This window comes from Eucalyptus grandis, chromosome 5 (assembly GCF_016545825.1).
Source record: "Eucalyptus grandis isolate ANBG69807.140 chromosome 5, ASM1654582v1, whole genome shotgun sequence".
In the NCBI taxonomy this organism is placed as follows: domain Eukaryota; kingdom Viridiplantae; phylum Streptophyta; class Magnoliopsida; order Myrtales; family Myrtaceae; genus Eucalyptus; species Eucalyptus grandis.
The window spans coordinates 51,343,876-51,367,634 of record NC_052616.1 but is presented as its reverse complement, the minus strand read 5'-3'; the positions used below and the strand labels follow the sequence as shown (position 1 = coordinate 51,367,634).

At 39.3% G+C, this 23,759-nt stretch overlaps 1 protein-coding gene across 1 annotated transcript; it reads left to right on the top strand.

Annotated features, from left to right (window-relative positions):
* The first annotated feature begins 511 nt into the window (after nt 1–511).
* LOC120293344 (geraniol 8-hydroxylase-like) lies at nt 512–2,298 on the top strand. Its single transcript, XM_039312467.1, has 2 exons — nt 512–1,413; nt 1,508–2,298. The coding sequence occupies exons 1-2, from the start codon at nt 520–522 to the stop codon at nt 2,111–2,113; spliced, it is 1,500 nt and encodes a 499-aa protein (XP_039168401.1). The 5' UTR covers nt 512–519; the 3' UTR covers nt 2,114–2,298.
* The last annotated feature ends 21,461 nt before the right edge of the window (nt 2,299–23,759 follow it).

Genomic DNA, 23,759 nt, shown 5'->3' with positions numbered 1-23,759 from the left:
CGTGACCGTGAAGAAGTAGTCAAACACGTGGCCTGGAAATTGACGCAACATGGTGACATTTGCCGTCGCCCTAGTGCAAGTTCATATGACCAAATACGTGAGACGACAAGTCGTTTTGTTTTCGGCAAAAGTAGAATTGCTCTTGTTGACAATCCAATCTTTCACCGGCTTAAGTCAAACACGTGACCGTGAAGAAGTAGTCAAACATGTGGCCTGGAAATTTACGCAACATGGTGACATTTGCCGTCGCCCTAGTGCAAGTTCATATGACCAAACACATGGGACGACAAGTCAGTTTTGTTTTCGGCAAAAGTAGAATTGCTCTTGCCATTCTACTCTTGCCGAAAACAATCTTTCACGGGCTTAAGTCAAACACGTGACCGTGAAGAAGCAGTCAAACACAGTGGCCTGGAAATTTAGGCTTAAGTCAAACACGTGACCGTGAAGAAGCAGTCTACTTTAGTAATAAATACAAAGGAAGTGGTCGCACTTCTTGTAATTGTGGATTCAGAAAGTGATATGGATTGCTTGGTTCTGATTCTGTGTCTGTACCTCCTCTGGGGCTTGCTCCAAGCTCTCTCCTTCATCGCCAACGGGGGCCGAAGAGCTCGGCCCTCCAACCTTCCCCCCGGTCCGCGGCCTCTCCCGATCATCGGCAACCTCCTCGAGCTCGGAGATCTTCCCCACAAGTCCCTGGCCAAGCTCGCCCGCACCTATGGCCCCATCATCAAACTGGAACTCGGCTTCGTGACTACGGTGGTGGTCTCTTCGCCGATGCTCGCCAAAGAGATCCTCCAGACCCACGACGCTGTCTTCTCGAATCGCACGGTTCCCAGTTCCATCACGGCTCATGACCATGACAGGCTAGGCTTGCCCTGGCTACCAGTTTCGCCTCTCTTCCGAAACCTCAGGAAAGTATACAACTTGCATATCTTCTCCAGCAAAAAACTGGATTTGAACCAACACCTTCGCAGCAAGAAAGTTCAAGAGCTGGTCGCCTTCGTGAGGAAATGCGCAGATGCTGGCGAGGCGGTGAATATCGGTGAGGTGGCTTTCAGGACCAGCCTTAACGCAGTATCAAACACGCTTTTCTCTTTGGACATGATCGAACCTTTGAAACCAGCTGGAGAGCTGAAGGAGGTGGTGTGGCAAATTTTTTTGGAGATTGGAAAGCCTTACCTGGCAGATTACTTTCCCATGCTCAAGAAGATCAACCCGCACGGTTCAAAGCGTCGCCTTGAGGTGCTTATCCAGAAGCTGTTCGACTTTTTCGATGGTGTGATCCAGAGAAGGTTGCAGCTGAGGACAGAGAAGGGTTGGGTGAGGTGTAACGATGTTTTGGATTATCTCCTTGATTTAATTGAAGAGAAAAATGAGACCCTGGACATCTCCCTAGTCAAGCATCTATTTCTGGTACCGTCTCCTCTATCATGCTTCCCTAATTGTGATAATTATGATATAATTTCTTGGAAAAAAAGCTATCTGATTTGTGACGTGGATCATGCAGGACATAATCATCGCCGGTAGCGAAACCACTTCGACCACACTGGAGTGGGCAATGACAGAACTACTTCGCAACCCGGAAAAGCTATCAAGAACCCAAGCTGAGCTCCATCAAGTCATTGGCAAAGGCAAGACGATCGAGGAAGCCGATATTTCTCGCTTACCCTATTTAGAAGCTGTCTTGAAAGAGACTTTCCGGTTGCACCCAGCGGGTCCTCTCCTTCTTCCTCGAAAATCTGGGGAAGATTTTCCTATAGGCGGTTTCACCATTCCAAAGGGTGCTCAGGTTTTGCTAAATGTGTTCGCGATAGGACGAGATCCGAACATTTGGGATGATCCAGACAAGTTCGTGCCCGACAGATTTCTTGGATCTGATATTGATGTTAGGGGACAAAACTTTGAGCTGGTACCATTTGGTGGCGGCAGGCGGATTTGTCCGGGGTTGCCATTGGCCACGAGAATGTTGCCTTTGATGCTCAGTTCGCTCATCAACATATTCAATTGGAAGCTCGAAGATGGTGGTATCCCCGAGAACATGAACATGGAAGAAAAGTTCGGATTAGCCCTCCAAAAGGCTCAATCTCTAAAAGCTGTGCCCATTCCTATATGAAAGAAGAAAAAGAAATGCACGTTCGCGTTACATTTTACGTAATTATGATGGGTTGTGATGATTGCATCGTCTATTTACAGAATAAAAGCGCTACACAATATTTTGGTAAAAAATGCGCACTTTTTCTTGAATTTGTATCCTGGCAAAACAAAGAGAAATAAGAGAGCAAAAAGAATTTCTCAGTATAGTAGATGTACAAGAAGAGGCTAGAGTTTTCGGAAATCTTGCCTCTCTTTATCTGTGTAGTCTTTTTTCCTTACAATCTGTATGTGGTGATAACTTTCAGTCTAAGACACAGGTCTTCTCAAATCTTAAGAGGTTATACATAAAGTACTGTCCAATGCTTGCGACATTTTACTACTGTTGAAGCCGCCGAAGAACCTCAAGACCCTCCAGTGTTGGACGCAAATTGCGCAATCCCAAGATCTCCATAACCAGAACAAGAACATGTATAATTGAGTAGAAAGATTAACGCACCTGTTTTGGGATCCATCGAACATAAAGCGGAAGCAGAAAAAGGATTACCCAAATATATCAAGGGGATCCACGCATCAAGTCCTTCTCCTCTATTGCCCTCCGTATCACTGGCTCAATGAGGCGGCCCCCCCTCACATTTAGCGTTAGGTAAACGCCCCTTAGGTGAGGATACATGTGAGAATTAAGGTTAGAGGAGAAACTTGAGCACTATTTATAGAGTTTCCAGCCAGTCCCTCTCATTACGGGCCAGGCTCAACTCGGCCCACACTAGCCAACCCATATTAGACTAATTAAGAAACCTTCTATCTCACCTTAGACCAAACCCCGTAAAACGGTAAACGTTAAACAGTAAATTACAATATCAATTAATATAGTCCACAATTAGAAAAACTCTTACATTCTCCTACTTGGACCATATTAATTGAAATCGTACTGTATGTGCGCACATTGGTCCAGAGATAATTCTTAATAGTCAATTATATTCCATAAAGTCTTAAATACCGAATCATGGCGGTAACTGCATGTATACACATAGAGCATTCCATGGTCACGGATGTTCTCAACTTTATTGATATTGATTCAATATGGTAGTGTGTCAAATGGATAACATCTCTCATAGAGAGATCCCATTTGTCAGTCACCATTCTCTTTGTCACAAAAACTTGTGCCACTAGAGAATGCTTTATGATTCCAATGAACCCACATATGTCTTGTCCTTATGGTTAATCTTTCTTTATGTATCACCAAACATATGCACAAGGCTAATAACCGGATGCCCGGATGCCCATAGCCTTCACTCAAGGTTTATACAATCCCTTGAGACTTTATCAATATGTATTCGACATAATAACAATACATTCAAAAATATTTTATTGAATGCAAAAGTTGATACATATCAAACTGTTACAAAGTGTAACGAATACAGATGAAATCTTTATCAAAGTAAAGCCAAAATAGCTCCCACTAAACAACAGTATCTGAAGATACTCCTAGGCCCATGCTAATGACATGTCACTCAAATACACATGGGCATAGACCTTTAGTTAGTCGATCTGCAACCACATAATCTGTGAAAATATATTATATTATTATGTCACCTTACTAACTGTTTCCTTTTGGTAAAAAATTTTGACCACCATATATTTAGACCCCTTGAAATCTCTGTAGTAAATAAATAATACTACAAATTTATTATCTCAATACAACCATATGGGTCTATCCATCAAGTTAAAACGATCAACTCCGTCATGAGGTTCTGGAGTCTAATAGCCCAAGTAACAACCTAAAATAATGTTACTAACACAGCATACATAGTAGAAGATGGCATAGAACTTTATTTATTGCACTTCCTACTAACATAAATTTGTATTATGTTATTGATCTCTTGTCATCATAACAGACAACAAAATTCACATCTAAACACCCTACTAACTGCAAGAATTAAACATATTTGTAAATTAGCATATAATTTCTTGTCCTTTTAAGTACCTCAAAACCTTATTGGCAGCAATCCAATGATCACGTCTTGAATTAAACTGATATCTGCCTAGAAGTCTTGTCACAAAGGCGATATTTAGTTTAGTGCAAATTCGAGCATACATTATACTTTTAAGTGCATTGACACAAGGTACACCCTTTAATTAGATTTTCTCAATATCTAAATAAGGATAATGTGATAGATTTAGTCCATCACCCTTAACAACAGGAGCAATTCCTGGCTTGCAATGATATATATTGAATATTTCCAATATACAATCAGCAAATGTCCTCCGAGAAAATCTAATATAATATCGCAAAAACAATCCTTACGGACCTCGTACAAAGGATATAAGATGTCTCAAGGTCACAACTTGTAAGCAAAATATTATGTACATAAAGTATGAGAAAAATAAATTTCCTCCCACTAACCTTGCAATATATTGAATTACTTTGTTCCCAATTGAACAAAATAACAACACTATGAAACTTTAATAATATTGTCTGGAAACTTGCTTAAGACCATAAATTATAACTTTTCAGTCTATACACAAGTTTACTTGAATCTATTGCAAAATCATCTAGTTGCACAATATAGATTTTGTATCTATTTGGGGTAACTTTATATCAAAATAAATTATTAATGCCACGTTCACTCTGAAAGAATATATAAAGAAATAGTTATTTCTTCACTATAAACAATCCACCCCTCTTTCAGAGTGAAAACATTATTATCTTTTTTTTTTATGGCATTTAATCACATACTTAATTGAGAACAAGAAACGACATTTATATAAGTTGCTAAAACAACCATGTAGTAGATATAGTAATCATGCTCTTACAAATAAACTATATAGTATGATGATATAACTGATCGTCTTTTCTTAACAAATCTCCTTAATAAAGCTGCGACCACTTCATTCTACACTTAAGAGGTTTAAGAAACTTCATTATAAACTATATCAAGAATAGTACCTTGAACCTCAACAAGTTTAGTCTATGGTACAGGAGATTCCATAATTATCTGTATAAGTAAAGACAAAAACATTGTAACCTCCATCATACTATTATCTTTAATAGTTTGAGAGCAGTTATCCTCTACAATTACGTCAATCTTTAGAAACTTTAGAGTATGTGATTCCATAATATTTGTACCTTCTTTAGGGTCATAAAATCAATACCCTTTTAACAATCTAGATAAGATACAAAATAATTCCGAGTGGATCTGAATTCCAACGCACTTAATATTGGATTAGATAACCTCACTTTTGCATAACACCTCTAAATTTCATATGATTTAAGTAATTTATGTCCAGTCTATAACTCAAAAGAAGTTTATGAAACAACTTTGATAAGAGACACCTTTTGTATATGAAAAAGTTGCTTTCATAATATCAACTCACAAAAGACCAGATAAATTAGTCTTACTAATCATACTCATCACCATGTTCAATATGGTGCATTTATGCCTTTCGACCAAATCTTTTTGTCAGAATTTTCAGGTATAGTAATTAAATTACCACCCTAGACCAAGTATTTGACAAATGACCCTTTAAGCTATTTCGTATTGTCATACTTGCCAAAATACTCATGGCCACTGTTAAACCTGACAACCTTTTAAGACTAATTGTAATTGTTTTATTCTTTGTCTCGGTCATTTTCCTTAAATAGAAAAATTTCGGAAACAACCTTTTAATCATATACGAAATGTATATGTCATTAGGACTTAAACACAATCTTTGCAGATATGTCCTAATTTCAATATCAAACAAGACATAATTTCAAGCAACTAAGGCTTCCATCATCTTATAGCAATGCAATCCGCAAGCAAACCTCTTTTCAAGTGTTCTCATAGACAGTAAACAAATTCTATTGCTCTTTTCTCAAGCAGCAAATCATATGTCCACAACTTAAAATTTGAAACAGTAAAAACCTTAATAATAATGAAGTTATTAATTACAGAAAATGTGACTGAAAACCAAGCAATGTATATAATTAGCATCATGTGAGTACTGTGTAACTTGACGTACAAGTACACATCCAGAGAGTTACACGCATAATCATATAATCACCTTTGGGCAGAATATATGACATGTAGTTGTACACTCCCCACATGATAGAGGTTATGAGAATATATTCCAATTCTTCGTGAATTCATCACCTTTAGGCATATGAATCACTAGAATCAGTCACTCATCCACCACACTATCATGTATCCCTCCATGAACTAATACACAATCACCTCCTTTGGGAGTATGACTACGCATTAGACCAGGAGACATCCCAATCATTATACGAGACCAAAATTTCTCAAACCCAATCAAGCGTGCCACTTTGGCGGTCACTACTCAATTGAATCATTGAAATTCTCTCATACTAGGAATATAAACTTTACTTCTCACATACACCATATACATGTGATTTTAACTTTAGTGATAGGGGCATCGTATCACCAAAATCACATATCATGCTAATTATATTGCTTTAATTAATTAAATTAATTATATTAATATATACATATATATATATATATATATATAACGAACCTGAAAGACAGATTCCAATGAGATCATTGATCACAGTAACACAAGAAACTTCTCATAATAAAGGATAAAACATCTCTTATGCACCCCAATTACATATTACCAGAACAACATAAAAAGAATGCTGATATAAAATATCTCTCACAAATTAACATCAATAGTAATACAGGGTACACCAAATCGACAAGCTTGACAGCTGATCCATTATCACTCATGAGTTCATAAGGCAAAAATGACTCCAAGGCCAACAACAGATTTATTAATCAATTTTATGTAACAAATATCATTACTTCAACCAGTGACCTATAAATTGAGTCAAACCACATAACTAAATATCTAAACTATAACAGTAGATACTATTGCTCTGCATAAATATTGTCATACTCCTTAACCATAAAAATATTCAACTTGATAGGCATTAACAAGTGATCAGATGAGTTCATGTACAATATGCAGTAACTCAATCAACATGCATTACCCACATACAACAGATATGTTAATCAGTACAATCAGTTTGGTCACGAGTTCTTAAGACATCCATCATTCAAAGATTATCAGCGTGTCAAGGAGTATGCTTGAGCAACAAAAGTTTCATAATCTTTACTGTTTCTCATAAGCTCAATACATAGCTCAATTACTATTCCATAATGGTTGTATCTCATTATGATTATGATTTTTATTGATGAATTTTGATTTTTATTGATGAATCACACCTTCATAATGATTATGTGATAATATACCTATAACCCAACACTTGTATTTCCAAAATCACAGAAAAATACAAGGAAAAATACCCAAAAGTTCATTTAAAATACACGTATTTAGAGTTTCATATGCAATTTCACATCAATAAAACCATCAAACATATAAAATAAATATACCACAAGATAGGAAATCATCATACGAGTCTAACGCTGCCAACCACGCGCCAAAAGAAGCCCCCACGCGCCTGCATGCGCCGCCTGAGTGCGCGGTGCGTGGGGATCACGCGTGGCCACGCGCTACCACTTGTAACATCCTAGGCCCCACTGTGTAATATTGTCCGCTTTGGGTCACCCGCCCTGATGCGGACGAACCACCATATCAGTCACGGTCTTTTCCCTCATGGCTTTAAAACGCGTTACACAGATTAGAGGGACCAAAGCTTTATAAGCTAACCAAGACCTCCCTCCCTAGGCGATGTGGGACAAGAGAGGAGGCTATCACACTCTCCACCTCTTAACAGAAGAGCGTCCTCGCTGTGGCCTCACGGGCGTCAAAATAGCATTCAAACTGTGGTCCCACACGCGGTCGGGAGTCGGCTCTGATACCACTTGTTGGACGCAAATTGCGCAATCCTAGGATCTCCATAACCAGAACAAGAACATGCATAATTGAGTAGAAAGATTAACGCACATGTTTTGGGATCCATCGAACATAAAGCAGAAGCAGAAAAAGGATTACCCACATACATTAAGGGGATCCACGCATCAAGTCCTTCTCCTCTATTGCCCTCCGTATCACTGGCTCAATGAGGCGGTCCCCCTCACGTTTAGCGTTAGGTAAACGCCCCTTAGGTGAGGATACATGTGAGAATTAGGGTTAGAGGAGAGACTTGAGCACTATTTATAGAGTTTCCAGCCAGTCTCTCTCATTACGGGCCAGGCTCAACTCGGCCCACACTAGCCAGCCCATATTAGACTAATTAAGAAACTTTCTATCTCACCTTAGACCAAACCCCATAAAACGGTAAACGTTAAACGGTAAATTACAATATCAATTAATATAGTCCACAATTAGAAAAACTCTTACATCCAGATCAAACTTTGTGATGAAATCAAAGAGCCATTTACTCGTGCCCCTGCAGAGTGTAAATTGCAGACCTTGGATCTCATGAAATTACCAAAGCTGGACGGAATCGGCGTTACTATGGCCTCGTCACAAGTACTGGAAGTGAGACTGTGTCCAAATCTTATGAGTTTATTAAAAAGTCTTGAAGAAGCCGAAAATTCTAGCAGTTCTTTATATTTCCGGTGCGACTAGGCTGGAGACCATTTGCGGTCAGAAAATGAGGCCTGAGAGACTAGAGCTATTTAAACATCATGCCCCTGCAGAGCGTACATTGCAGACCTTGGATCTTATGGAACTACCAAAGCTGGAGAGAGAATTGGTGTTACAATGGCCTCCTTGCAAGTACTGAAAGTGAGGCGTTGTCCAAATCTCAAAGAGTTCAGAAGGAACTCTTGGAGAAGCCGAAAATGTAGAGGTTCTTGATATTTCCGTTGATATTTCCGGATGCTCTTTTGTCTGATTTTTTTTTTTTTTTTTGAGTAGCACAATGAGGAAGATGACTTTTCGTGAGAAACTCTGCTTTTCATCTGTTTGATCTCCCTTCTCTATAACCCACCGTCAAACTGCACAGAAGTATTCAAAGCCTCACCAGGCAATGTCGCAACAAATTACTAAAATCAACATCAGTCCGGAGTGTTTGGTACATAATTGAACTGAAAATTCAAAAGAAATTTAGAGATCTAACTGGACTTTCCCTTAGGAAAACTTGCCTTCAAGCATGAAGCACAAGTCATCTCATCTTCAGCTCCATATTAGCATGAGACCGTATCTTCATGTATTAAAATCCAGGTTTTCATGAGGAAATCAATGCAAAGTTCATGCCTTTTCAACTTTGAAAAGGATAGTTGCTTGATATATACATGCTGCACATTGTGTCAGGTGAAGTTTCTTCTGCAACAATGTTCAAGCTCCATGAGATTTGTTTCCTGCGCTGTACCTAATATAGGATGTGTCTGAATTCAATTGCTCATAGCAAGATGAGGAAGATCTGGAGAAGATAATTGTTGATTATACTGTCAAGAACCGGTCTTCCACGTCTTAGTATGCTTAAAATATTGTCATCCTCAAAACACCATGTGGATTTTTCCTAGCTTCAAGTCTGAGAAATTAGTTCGTCAAATCTTTGACATCACCACTTATTTTCTCGGTTAGTTTTAAGGACATGCCCGAGGAAAAAACGAGGAGTTATGGTAGTTGAAGTATTAGAAACCCGCTTCCCTTTGTATTAGTAAATACTAGATGAGATCAGATGCATGTGAACGCTACTTAAATCATGAGCTTTACGGGTATTACTATTTTGAAAAAATCTCTGCTTAATTAATTTATTACTGCATACTAAACCAACTGGGAGTTCGATTAGTTGTCAAGGGAGAAGAAAAGGCTGGTCGTGGGCAGAAGAAAACCATGTTTTACATTTTTGGTTGGCCAAATATAATAAGATATTTAATCAAGATTGGCAACTTTAATGTCAATATTAAATAAACTCTACAAGGCATTAGACAGAAAAAGTTATGGTTGGGTTCCTTCTAATGTCTCCGTAACTACTGCAAATTTGGGTACGCATGACAAAATTTCTGGCATAGAAATTGATTTATGGCCAGAAATTGATTTCTCAATTTCTATTTCAGAAACTGAGAAGCTAAAAATTTTAGCTTTTGATTTCTTCTTCAAATCTATTTCTGGAATAGAAATCTGTTTCAGAAATAGAGAAATCGAATTGCATTACCAAACGGATTTTTGTTCCAAACCTGTTCCGGGGAACAGAGAAATAGAGAAATCAAGAAACAGAAATTTTAGCAAACGGATTTCTTGTTACATTTCCCCCTTTTTTCTAGAGTTGTTGTATTATCTAATGTTCAATTTAATTCTTGAACTAATATGACCATATCAAATGTTGAAGAAAATTTTAATATAGAGAAAATTATCATTTCAATCCTAAACTTTTACATCTTGCAAGTATCATCCAAAATTTTTGTGTAAAATTCCAATATTATCTTTCCGATCAATTGTCATTAGAAATTGCTGACGTAGTAATCCCTTAGGATGTGGTTTTCGAGTGGATTTGTATGAGGATCGAGGATGACTGGATGCTACGTAAAGCAATTTCTAACTGCAATTGGTGAGAAATATATTATATTGAAATTTCGTATAAAAGTTTAGGACTACATTGATAGCTGGCATTCGTACGATAGATTTATAATTAATTGGATACGAGCAAATTCAACCCATTTCAAAGTCTAACAACATCAATCAATAGACTCTCATTAGGATTTTTAATACGAGTAAAACATCACGGGAATATATAAACTAATTTTAGGGTATATTTGTTCCACAAAAACTGAATAATTTGAATTTTTTTCCCTAAAAATGGTCTTTTGTACAACTCATAAAAATGAATAAAATGAAAATGATTTTATTTCCACGAAAATGATGAAAATGTTTAGATATAAATTGTCGTCAATGATGATTTTTTTTTAAATTAACTAATTATTTCAAATGATATAAATGCTCATTTTTCAAAAATTGATTTTTAAATTATTCACTTTTCGTCGAGCGGATGATAGAAATAAGTAAAAAGAAGTTTCATGATTAGACCATGCCTGCAAGATTCAAACGACAAAGGCAATAGCGCGTGATAATTTGTCGTTGCGGGTCCTCATGTGCAAATTTTCTTTATCCTTTGGGATGTTAGAAATAATTAAAAAAATTTGAAGATAATTTCTTTTGTTGAAAATTGCCAGAATATCTCTTTTTGATGATGCATATCTCAATTAATATATGTACCTCAGATAATAATATATAAAGCAAATTAATGTACTCTTTTCTAAATATATGGCAATACATACATTCCACTTTTTTTCTCTTTTATATTATTGTTTTTAGAATTAATATTATGAAAAATTCCAAATTGATACATTTATAAATTTATACTTAACTAATTTTTCATCATCAAAACCTCCAAATAAGTAGAAATTTACTTCAAATTAATTTTTTGATCATAAAATGCTCCAAATTAATACATTTGTGAAAAGTTTATTTTTAGTTAATTTTCGTTAAATTAGATTAATATCAAACCGGTACATTTAGGTAAGTAAAATTTCAAATCAGTATATCCATTAATTATCATGCATAATTTGACTCAATAATTTAATAATAAAATTTAATAAGGATAAATTTGTCATGTGAATTGATTTAGGAAAAGGACAAGAGAGAAAAGGCGAAGACGAAGACGAAGACCAGAGGACATCGACGTGCATTGACTCCGGGCAGCGGAGTATGAGTAGCAGCAGCGACTGAGCGAAGAAGAAGAAGAAGAAGAAGAAGAAGAAGAAGAAGAAGAAGAGAGCCTTTGAGAGTTGCCACGTTTTGCTTTGTGCGGTCTCAGCCCCAGAAAAGCTTTTAGAGGTTCGCTTTTCTCTTCGTTTCTTCTTGTTTTGGTCTTACAGCGTGTGTTGATCTAGCTGGATGAGCTTTTCTTTCTGTTGTTCTTGTCTTCTAGGCTTCTAGGTCGATGTAGTGTTTCTGGTTTCTTAAGTGTACGACCGATGCGTGGCGACACGCTGCATCTTGTCTGATGCGGCCGCATTTGGAACGATGCATGTGGATCTTGAAGAGTTTGGAGTTCGCATTCACTGATCTTAACCTGCCACATTTCCATGGTTCCCCTGTGCATTACGCTTCCGATGCGGTCGCCGTCTTCGATATAGCGCATGTACATTCCATTGAAATTATATGAAAGAAATAGACTTGACGGAACATGACACCAAAGGGTATAAAAGATGCTAGACATCTTGAAACATTCGACTCTGACCCGACTAAACCGCAGTAGTTCCCGACTTATGTCCGAAGGAACTGAATTGTGAGATGAGTTGAGAGCCAAACCTGAACCGGGCTCGTCTTCTAGGAAGCAAAACCTAATGTAACCGACTTTAAAACTATATGAATACGAAATAGACCCGACTTGCCCATTTTCAACCTGTAGTTGCTACTTCATAATCTTTCTCCTCTTACTTTCATGGGAAAAATACATTCAATTGATGTCTGTCATCTATATTGATTTGCTCCTTACAGCTTATTTTGTCCACTTTACCCTTGTGCATTCGCAACACGCATCAGCTTGCCCTAGTTCTTGTCCCTGATGAATTTTTCGTTGGGAACGAGTCAATCTTGAAGCATATGACTTGTGAACAAATATGTTCAATTGTCAAAGTAGCTTGTTGGACACCCGTTTCGTCCATTAAATGTTGTTTAGCCAAAACATTCGCTGTTTTGCATTCCCACTTTTGGAGATTTATGGCGTGTTTGGTAACGTTTATGTTAAAAAATTGTTCCCAGGAATAGAAATAGAAAAAACTATTTCTATTATTGGGAACAATTTTTTAACATAAGAATGTGTTTGGTAACTGCACAAAATTTTTATTCCTGGAATAGAAAAAGAACAGAAACACGTTTGGTAAACTTATATAATTTTTTTAATTTCTTTTAATTTTTAGTATTTTTTTTTTTATTTTCCTTTTTCGTTTTTTTTTCTTCCTTTTGGATGGTCGTTGGCCTCGCCTAGCCACGGCGAGGCTTGGCCTAGCCTCAGTTGGGCGAGCTCAAGCTCGCCCAAATTCGACGAGGTCGACCTCACCTAGCCACTGGCAAGGCTTGGCCTCACCGGGCCACCACTGGGCGACACCGACCTGGCGGTGGCTCGACGAGCTCGGCCTCGCCGGATCTGTGCGAGCTCGAGGGATTTGGGTGAACTCAAGCACGCCTAGCCAAGGCGAGGCCGAGCCTTGCCGGGGGCCGGCGATGCTCCGGCAAGGTCGTCGATGTCACACCTCGATCCTCAAGCTCGTGCCAATCCCTTTCTAGTTGATAAAATTTTGCGACTTCCTAAGATGAGTTGCCGACCCTTTCTTTTTATTGCACATGCGGAAGCAAAAATAAATCTCCTAACAATAATCATCTCAAGATAGAAAAGCATGACAACAAATTCACATAAAACAAAACATGCTTTTATATTCATATAGAGTCATGTACAAGATCTATGATTAAAAGACTACAAAAATCTGGCTTTCCAAAAAGTAGCAACCCTAACTGACCTACACTTCCGATCACCTCCTCTTAGCTCTGGGTACTCCACTTGACTATCTTGAAAATTTAACCCATTACGAGGTGAGATATAAATCTCAGCGAGTTCACGTTCTAAACCCTGATTATGAGGGACATGCGCGTAGAAGTATCCTAATCACATAATCATACAATCAAGGAGACTTACCTTGTTTCAGATCCACCATGAAAGTCAGTACATTTTATATCTCAGACAGCATGAAAGCATGAGTAACAACTAAGCTCAATTAACTGGAACGCCATATTAAAATTCTCATATAAGCATAGGAGTCCTGATTATAGAGCAAAATCGTTATGACACGTTCCATACCATACCACACAATATTGTCCCATAATCCAGCGCATTCAACTCAATTAAACATGCGTTTCTAGTTTTGATCTTGGCATATAGCATGGCCTACTCTCATCCCATTGAGCACGACACGTCTCTTTTAGACGGCTTTCCCGAAGGAGCATAAGGTCTAGAATCTACTGCGACCAATTTCTCGTTGTCTAAGGGTATCCCAAATAGGGATAACGTCTAGCTTAACAGCTCGGAACAATTTTTCTTAACCATCACACGATCACTCAAATATGACCTAGGGCATCGTGTATTGCACTCAAATGCTTCAATTAAAATGGTGAACCCGACATTTTTCTTCATATTAGAAATACACATGAAAATATTTGTGGGTGGGTACCGGTCAACTTGACCCAAAAAAATTGACATTCTTCCTTTTTAAAATCCCACTATTTTATATAGTAATTAAAACTACTTTTGGTGTCAAAATCCGACACCCGGGATTTTCTAAATAAATATTGGAAATTCACAATTTTTGGAATTAAATACCAAAAATCCAATCAGCACTCAATTTACAGAAATTAACACTCAATTGCAGAAATTAATCACACCATTGCAATTAGCACAAAATTCTAGTAACTGGCTATCCCGGCCTAATTTTCAAAAAAATAATTAATAATTAATTAATTTCTCAAATTAATTAAATAATTCAATTTAATTTCTAAAAATATTAACTTAGGCTAGAATCACTAAATTAAATACCGATACGAGCCCAGAAAATTCCCGAATCCTTCTAGATAAATAATACAATTTATCTAGGCCTTGCTTAATCTAATTTAACCACTTAACATGTGACATCTTGATTTTCGAGTCTGATTTTGATGAGATGAAATGGGCTTTTCATTGACGCGCTTATGGCCTTATTCTCTAAGAGTGCCCCTCACGAGATAACTAGCCTATTGGGTGAAACCATTAAGGGATTTTAACGCAATATACTTGATAATTTGACTAGGAATCGACTGCTCAATTGTATTGATCTGTAAGGATCATTACGGCACTGTTAGAAATCGATTAGAGACCGGAGATAGGTCGATTCGATTGAGATATGTAATCAGAGTATGAGTGATTCCACCTGATTGCAAAACACTCGTCGGTTGGCACTAGATCGATTTTTCTATCGTTTTGGTACCCGGTGCCCGTAATTAATACCTCAAAGTTTTCACGACAATCGAGAGTCGCCAATGTGTCGAAAATGTACAATGTGACTCAAGATAAATCGATCACGGGTCAATTGCACCAAAAATTCATAAAAGTTACCCGGTAGACTAGGTCACGCTAAAAACACATCGCATTGAAATTAACTGCGATTTGGAACCCGATTTCAGAAATCGAAAGTTCTATCGTATCACGATATATTTTAGGGACGTCAACTCATCCTCCGAAGAATTTTCAGAAATTCCGAGGTTTTTATGGAAAATTGATTCGGACGTTGCGGAAAATGAACGGAAATTCGAATGGGCTAAGTCAATGGAAATTGGGACTTCCAAATTGAGCTACTTGACAACAGGAAAGTGTGGAAATTTTGTGGGCTTTTTTCTTCATCAATTTTTGGACTTCAAATTGGGAGAATTTGAGGATGAAAATTGGAGTCGAAATGGAGTGAATTTCGGATCTAGGCTTGAAGGCTGCATTTTGGACATTTGAATTGGATTATTTTGGTGAAATTGGTTGGAAAGTAATAGGGGAGACAAGGCCATCAATGGAGGGGATAAAATTTCTGACTTTGGGGCCCCTCCCGTCGCTATCCTCTCCCCCTCCTTCGGCGAGCCTTGCTAGCTGCATCCCCATCTCACTGCCTTAATTTCTCTCATTTTCCTCAAAGACGCAATCAACTCCTTCAGCTTTGTTTCACTTTCATTTTTCCTTCACTTATCTTTTCCTTTTGTTTGTGTTGCCCATCAATTCCTTTCGATTGTGCTCCATCATCCTCATCATCTGCATCATCCCCATATCCACCATATCCCTCAATCTCTCGGCCAATTTCCCTCTGCACTCCATTACGAACCATCATCACCATTTGTCATCATCCCATCTTCCACCATCACCCCATGTCCATAGCTCATGCCTCAAGTCAACCCTTGAAGCTTTAGTTGATTGAAGAAGCCCAATAACTCACCAAAGTCCAACCACGAAATCAAGTTGCCTCTCCACGCGTCCAAGTCCACCAACTGAGTTCTCTTTGTTGACCACCATCTCCACTTGTCGAGCACCAAAACGTGACCGCAACAGCTCCTTCTCCACATCCTTGACACCATCCACGAAGCAGCTCCATCTTTGCGCGTGTCTTCAGTTCATCTCGTGGCCGCGTGAAGACGACCGAAGCAGCTCACTTGCTTCTTCGTGGCCTAGTCCATCACCCAATGTCTTCAGCTCAGGCTGTCCTCTTCTTCAGCTCGCATCAGTCCAGCAATTCCAGTCCATCTTCTGCCGCAAGCTTTGTTGAAGTCTTCAAGTTCAGCAAGTGTCTTCAGCCCATTGGATTTTGGCCTAGTCCAGCGAAGCCTAACAAGATCAGAAGCCTACAATCTTGAGGCCCAAGCTCGAGAAGTCAGCCCACTTCAGGCCCGGTCCAATTCAAAAGCAAATCTAAGATTGGACTGAGATTTGTTGGGCCCGTTTTAGGCCTAGCCCGAGTGTCCACCGACGCCGCCGAAAATTCAGATTTCGGCCGCCGTCGCGTCGTCGTTGCGGTGAACCGGTTTCCACAATTAACTGGTGAGTTTATTTACTAAACTCTTCTTAGTAGGCTAATGACATCTCAGGGGTGTTTAGATTTATTTAATTAGGAATTAGGTGGTTAGATAGATTAATTTAGTGATTTAATTATGCAATTATGCATGTTAGGTGGTTAGATTAGATTAAGTGAGACCTAGATAAATCGTGCTATTTATCTAGAAGGGTTCGGGAATTTTCCGGGTCCTTATTGGTATTTAATTTAGTGATTTTGGCCTAGGTTGGCATTTTAGTAGTTAAATTGATTTATTTAATTAATTTTAGAAATTATTTAATTTATTAATCATTTTCTGGAAATTAGTCCGAGATAGCTGGTGACTGGAATTTCGTGCCGATTGCAATGGTATGGTTAATTTCTGCAATTGAGTGTTAGTTTGTGCATATTGAGTGCTAATTGGAATTTTGAATATTTAATTCCAAAAATTGTTAATTTAATTATTTATTCAAAAAATCCCAGGTGACGGGTTTTAAACACCAAAAATGGTTTTTATATATTATATATACCAGTGGGATTTTAAAAAGAAGGTTATGAATTTTCTTGGTCCAATCTGACCGTGTACCCACGCATGACTATTTTCACCGAATGTCTTTAATACGAAGGAAATATGCCAGGATCACTATTTTAATGGAGGCATTTGAGTGCAATGCATAGTGTCCTGGGCCGAGATTGAGTGGTCGTGTGTTGGTTAAGAGAACCCATCTCGAGCAATTATGCCGGACGTTACTAAATCCCTTTTCGGGTTACCCATGCATTAGGGTAGCGGGTCGCAGTAGATTCTGGACCTACACTCCTTCGAGGAAGCCGTCTAATTGAGAGACGTTGTCGTGCTCAAAGGGGGTGAGACGACGCTTGGCAATGCCAGAAGACCGCCAATAGAGTTGGTTGTACCCTTAAGAGGTGTAATTAACAATTGAAACGCATGATTGTTGAGTTTGATGCACCCGATTATGAGACCAAAACTGTGTGACATGGAATAGGATGTGTCATAACGGTTTAGCCTTATAATTAGGACTCTGGTGATTAATTGAATTGATGGGGTGTTCCAGTTGTTATGTGCATTGATTATATGCATTGCTGTGGCATCCCAAAATTCAAAATCAAGTTATAAGGTGTGTTAAAGCCTCTAATTAGGTAATGAAATTACCTATGGTTTATGCTTTAGCCATTAGTCTTTTTTTTTTTTTTTTTTTTTAAGATTAGGTGATTTGTGCTTGTGTTTATGAGATTTTTAAATTTGATGGATTAATCTATGCTTGGCCATGCACCTTATGAATTAAATTCCTATAAATAAAATGTCACAAGACTTTGGCCATGTGGAATTTAAAATTTAAAATTCATAGAAGAAATTATAAAAAGGAAAATTTAAAATTTAATTAGGTTGGGCCTTAGGCCCATTGGCCTAAGCTTTAGTGGGCCAAGCTAGTCAGCCCAATTAGGCCCACGAAAGGGGGGCTGTCGACCGGCCCAAGAGGAGGCCCAAGAGTGGCTGGCCCAAGCCCAAAAGCCCATTATAAAGACAAGTGGCCAAAGGTCTTCATGCATTGGCTTAGAGAGGGATGGAATGCATTGGTCAATTGGAGTGGCAAACAATGATTGCAAATGATGAGGTTTGGGGGAGATAAAAAGGGAAGAGAGGAGAGAGAATGGCTGGTTAGCCATTCGCCCAAAGAGAGAGAGAGAGAGATTGTGCGAGAGAGGGAGAGTGAGGCCGAGTGGGAGGAGAAGCCGGGAGGAAGGAGTCGCCGTCCGTCCGCCGTGTGCTGCCGTGTTCGCCGCCGTGTGCCGTCGTCCGTTCGGTCTAGAGGCAAGTTGGAAATCCACTTCCTACTCTTGCACCAATGTTTTGTATGTATGGTCGGAATCTAGGATTATTTGGAGGCACGGGAGTGAAGCTATGTGTTTTGTTCTTGGTTGCATGCTGTTTTCGTATAAAACCGTCCGAGTCAGATATTTGTGAGAGCTTGCATACATGTTTAGAGTTCGATTTTGACTTCTATCTCTTCATGAAAGTTTTAACTAACATCTTAAAATACAACATACTAAAATTTGGTGGAAAATGATGGAGATTTAAGGGGTTAAACTCTCATCCTACGGAGACCTCAGATCTGGAACGACTTCACTGACCTTTTGATGGATTTGTGGTTGCATGTTGATTTGTGCTAAGAATATCTCTTAGATTTCTTCATGAAATTTGTAGTGGACATCTTTAAATGCAACATACTCAAGTTTGAAGCAAAATGAACAAGTATAACCTAGTAAATCGACTAAATCTTGAAGACCGAAATTCTGGAGACGTGGTACGGGACACCCGAGACTTCATGGACCTAAATAACGACTATACTCTGGCTATTTGACTTAGATCTCTTCATGAATCTTGTAGAGAAAATATTTATTTAAAACATATCCAAATTTCAGAGGAAATGAAGAAGAATAGGTAGGTGAAAACTCAGTATTTCGGAGAAGCATGCACTGGACGATTCGGTGTTAAATCCAGAAGCTTCGTGCGACTGTAGAAAATAATATAAAAATAATCTGACTTGGAAGTATGCATGAAAAATGTACGTTATTGTCTTGGATATAACTCGTTAAAATTTCGTAATTTTTTGAGGTCATATGGATATTTTAATCAAATTATTTTGGAAACTGTGCATTCTGATTTCATCCGAAAATTTCATGCTGTTTTGTGTGAATTGTGGATTTGTGTGGAATTCTATTTGGCCATGTATTTTGCATGAAATCATTATCATATTGCCTTGATTATGACTTGCCTTAATTTTTATAATTTTTAAGAATTATATAGATATTAAATTTAGTATTTTTTTGAAAATGGCACAAGCTGGAAATTTAAATAAATGTAAAAGGCTGTGGTAAATGGATTATTTTAATTGGCATAAATTCCATAAATTTTATTGTACCATGCAGCATGTATGATGAGGTCTTGATGTATGCATGAAAATGAATTGAGATGCATGTATGAATTTCATGCTGAATATGATTTTGATTGCCATTACATCATATGCCATGCTAAATTGAGACCGAAATTGGTGAACATGAATAATGTTAAATGAGGAGATTTTTGTGGCGGATGATAATGCCCGGAATGTATAGAGATACATTGACGGATGGCCCTGGGAGTTTTAGGATGCCCAGAAAGTTGGGGGTGCCAGAAGCCCTGGAGGTTTGTGCCCAGGGGGATGTCTCGTGATGCCAATAGGGGTGCGGGATGCTCGGCCAGGGAGTGTAAATGCCGGAAGCCTCGGAGGTCTTTGCCCGAGGGGATGCCTCGTGTGCCAGTTAGGATGCGAGATGCCCGGAATGTGGGGGGCCGGATGCCCGGTGGCCTGGAATGGTTGAATGCCGGAGGTTTTTCTCGCAATGCCAGGATGAGGCGCGAGTGTATAATATGAGATGAAATTGGTGATTTGAGGAAGGGTGATGTGGTGATCGAATGGAAAGTTAAAAAGTGGAAAATTGAACCATGCATGATATGATATGACATGATGATGATGATCACCTATGGCATGATGATATGCATGATATGATATGACATGATGATGATGATCACCTATGGCATGATGATATGCATGATATGATATGACATGATGATGATGATCACCTATGGCATGATGATATGCATGATATGATGATGATGTGCACATATGATATGATACGGCATGATGATGATGATGATGATATGCACATATGACATTATATGATGATGATGATGATGATGATGATGCATATATGATATGATATGATGATGTCATGATGACGATGATACGAGTATGACATGATGGTATGCATGTATGTGTTATGATTGTGATGACGATGCATGATAGTATATGCATGGCTTCAAGGTAAGTAATGCCTGGAATGCATGTATGATTTGTATGATGCTTTGAGTGGCTATTGGATTCCTTTACCTCGCTGAGTGGTTGTACTCACCCCTTTTGGGGACCAACATTTCAGATTAGCAGCATGCCGCTCCCTGCCGTCACGCGGGGTGTGTTTTATGGTCTACCATCCGATGTCAAGGTCAAGTGCGAGGAGTTTGGTTGTCCTTCTGTTCTTGGATTGATGTATATTCGAGTGCGCTGTTTAGTCATGTATGACGTAGGCCTGGCTGGGGGCCCGGTTGTCTAGGAGTTCATCTCCATCCACATTCGTCGCGATGGGGTGATGCGAGGGATGTTGCCGCCGCCACCGCCTGATGCACCGGGTTGGGTGTGAGGGCCCGTGCGTGACGAGTAGGAGCTGGATTTTTTGGGATAGTTAGCCGACACTGATGATGGGGATTGTTGCACGTGAGTTGTAGCGGGTCGAGGGTTCTTTTTGGGGTTTTAGGCCGGACATGGCTGAGTCCTGGCTTTTCCTTTTGATGTATCGACCCAAAGAAATCCCATCTTGAAAATATATGTAAATAAAGTGTCGTGGCTTGTCTATTAATCATGGTGATTAGTGGTGTGTATTTGTATCATGGTTGGTAGGGGGAGAGATGGTGATGTTTTATTTTGCTTCCGCTAATGAGTCGCGCTGGGACCGTTTTAAAAAAAAAAATGTCTATGAATTACGACGGTTCTTCTAGGGAGAGGTAGTAAGGTGTAACGTTGGTGCTTGTGGTGACCCTTGAAGGGTTCGGGGTGTCACAATTGCGATATGAATTGCACTGACGTGTAGAAAGGAAACTAGGCAAGGTAAGTCCTCTATGCCAATTGTGTGGTTGTGTGGCTAGAGCGCCCTGAAGTGTATTTCCCTCATAATATAGGTTTAGTAGGTGGACTTGCTGAGACATTGTCTCACTGGTTATTGAATAACCATTTTCAGGTCCTTAGAAGGTGGTCGTGGAAGACCAAGGTCTCGAAGTCTGAGGAGGAGTATGGAGGATCGACCAGTATGTCATAGGACAACCTCTTGTGAGAGTTGACCTTTTTGTAGGTTTTCGACTAAATTCGTATTGTGCCTGAATCTTGTTATTTGTAAAAGTGTTATTTTATGAATTGATATCCTGCTTTCCTATCCCGAGATGATTATTGTCAGGGGATTTATTTTCTCTTCCGCATGTGCAATAAAATGGAAAGGGTCGGCGACTCGTCCTGGGAAGTCGCAAAATTTTATCGACCGGAGAGGGATGGGCATGCGTTCGAGGGTCAGGGAGTGACATAACATGTATAATTGCATAATTAAATCACTAAATTAATCTAACTAACCACCTAATTCCTAATTAATTAAATCTAAACACCCCTTAAACATCATTAGCCTACTAAGAAGATTTTAGTACATAAACTCATTGGTTTATTGCGGAAACGGGTTCACCGCGACGACGGCGCGACGATGGCCGAAATCCAAATTTTTAGCGGTGTTGACGACACTCGGGCCGGACCTGGAATTGGCCAAACAAATCTTAGCCCAAATTGAAATTTGTTATTGAGTTGGGCTGGGCTTGCTTTGCGGGTTTGGGCTTCAAATAGGCTTGGCCAAAACTGAAGGTGGGTTGCAATGGGAGTTCACTTGGGCTGCTGGAGTTGATGGGCTGAACGTGCAGGCTTCGCTGGACCAAATTTATTGGGCTTCGCTAGCTTCTTGGGGTGTTGGGCCGAACAACAAAAGAAACAGTTGGGCCAAACTAGAAGCAGCTATGGAGATGGGCTTCATTGGTGTCACGCGCGGGGTAGCTTCAGCGAGGCAGAGGGGTCAATGAAAGAGGGAGATGGGCTAATGGGTTGACCGATCCACCAGCGACGATGGGGGCTGCTGAAGATGAAGACATGTGCCTGAAGGCAACTGCTGCTGCCCCATCAGATTACCAATAGTCTAAAGCGCCTGCATGATCCCTTCAAATCTGGGATCACCAGGGACTGCTACCTCGACACCAACCAGTGGAACCGACGGCGGTACTATACCACTTGTGCTGGCCTCAGCCTATGCTCTACCTTGACCACCTCAGGGACCGACCCTTGTTGGCATCCTAGCTCAAGTCACTAACACTATGGTCCTCTGCCTAGGAGTTCTTGGCTCCCGATCACTCATCCTACAGGCTCTTTAAAAATACCTATTTTCCAATTACATAGAGAATTAGAAATTGAGTGATCACCACAACCAATTTACCAAATAGCTATCAATCATATGTATCGGTATAAAATAAATGCCACTCCTACTAACTATCCCAAGAACCCATTGCACCTTATCACTCCAAATACAGACTTTGCTCTGATACCACTAAATGGGGACGTCACGCCCCAATCCCCGAGCTCGTGCCCATCCCTTTTTGGTCGATAAAATTTTGCGACTTCTCAAGACGAGTCGTCGACCCTTTCTTTTTATTACATATGCGAAAGAGAAAATTAATTCCCTAATAGTAATCATCTCGGGATAGAAAAGCAGGACAATAGATTCACAAAAAACGAAACATGCTTTTATTTTCACATAGAGTCATGTATAAGGTCTATGACCAAAAGACTACAAAATCTTGCTTTCCAAAAAGAAGCGGTTCTAACTGAGCTGCACTTCTGATCATCTCCTCTCGGCTTCGGGTACTCCACTAGACGATTCTAAAAATTTAACTCATGACGGGGTGAGATATAAATCTCAGCGAGTTCACGTTCTAAACCCCGATTAGGAGGGAAATACGCCTAGAAGTGTCCTAATCACATAATCACATAATCAAGGAAACTTACCTAGTCTCAGATCCACCCTTCAGGTTAGTACATTTTATATCTCAGACAGCATGAAAGCATGAGTAACAGCTAAGCTCAATGAACTGAAACACCATATTAAAATTCTCAAATAAGCACAAGAGTCCTGATTATAGGGCCAAATTGTTATGACACATCCCATACCGTGCCACACAATTTTGTCCCATAATCCGGCGCATTCAACTTAATTAAACATGCGTTTCTAGTTTTGATCTCGGCATATAGCACGGCCTACTCTCTGTCCAGCAGTCTCTTGGCATTGCCAGACTTCATCTCACCCCATTGAGCATGGCATATCTCTTTCAAACGGCTTTCTCGAAAGAGCATAGGGTTTAGAATTTATTGCGACCGGCTTCCTATTGTCTAGGGGTATCCCAAATAAGGATAACGTCTAGCTTAATAGCTCAGGACGATTTTTCTTAACCATCACACACTC

Excerpts from the sequence above, each read along its gene's own strand:
- LOC120293344 (XM_039312467.1), top strand. The coding sequence starts at position 520 with ATGGATTGCTTGGTTCTGATTCTGTGTCTGTACCTCCTCTGGGGCTTG. Across the intron at positions 1,414-1,507 it reads TAGTCAAGCATCTATTTCTG|GACATAATCATCGCCGGTAG; the intron begins GTACCGTCTCCT and ends TGGATCATGCAG.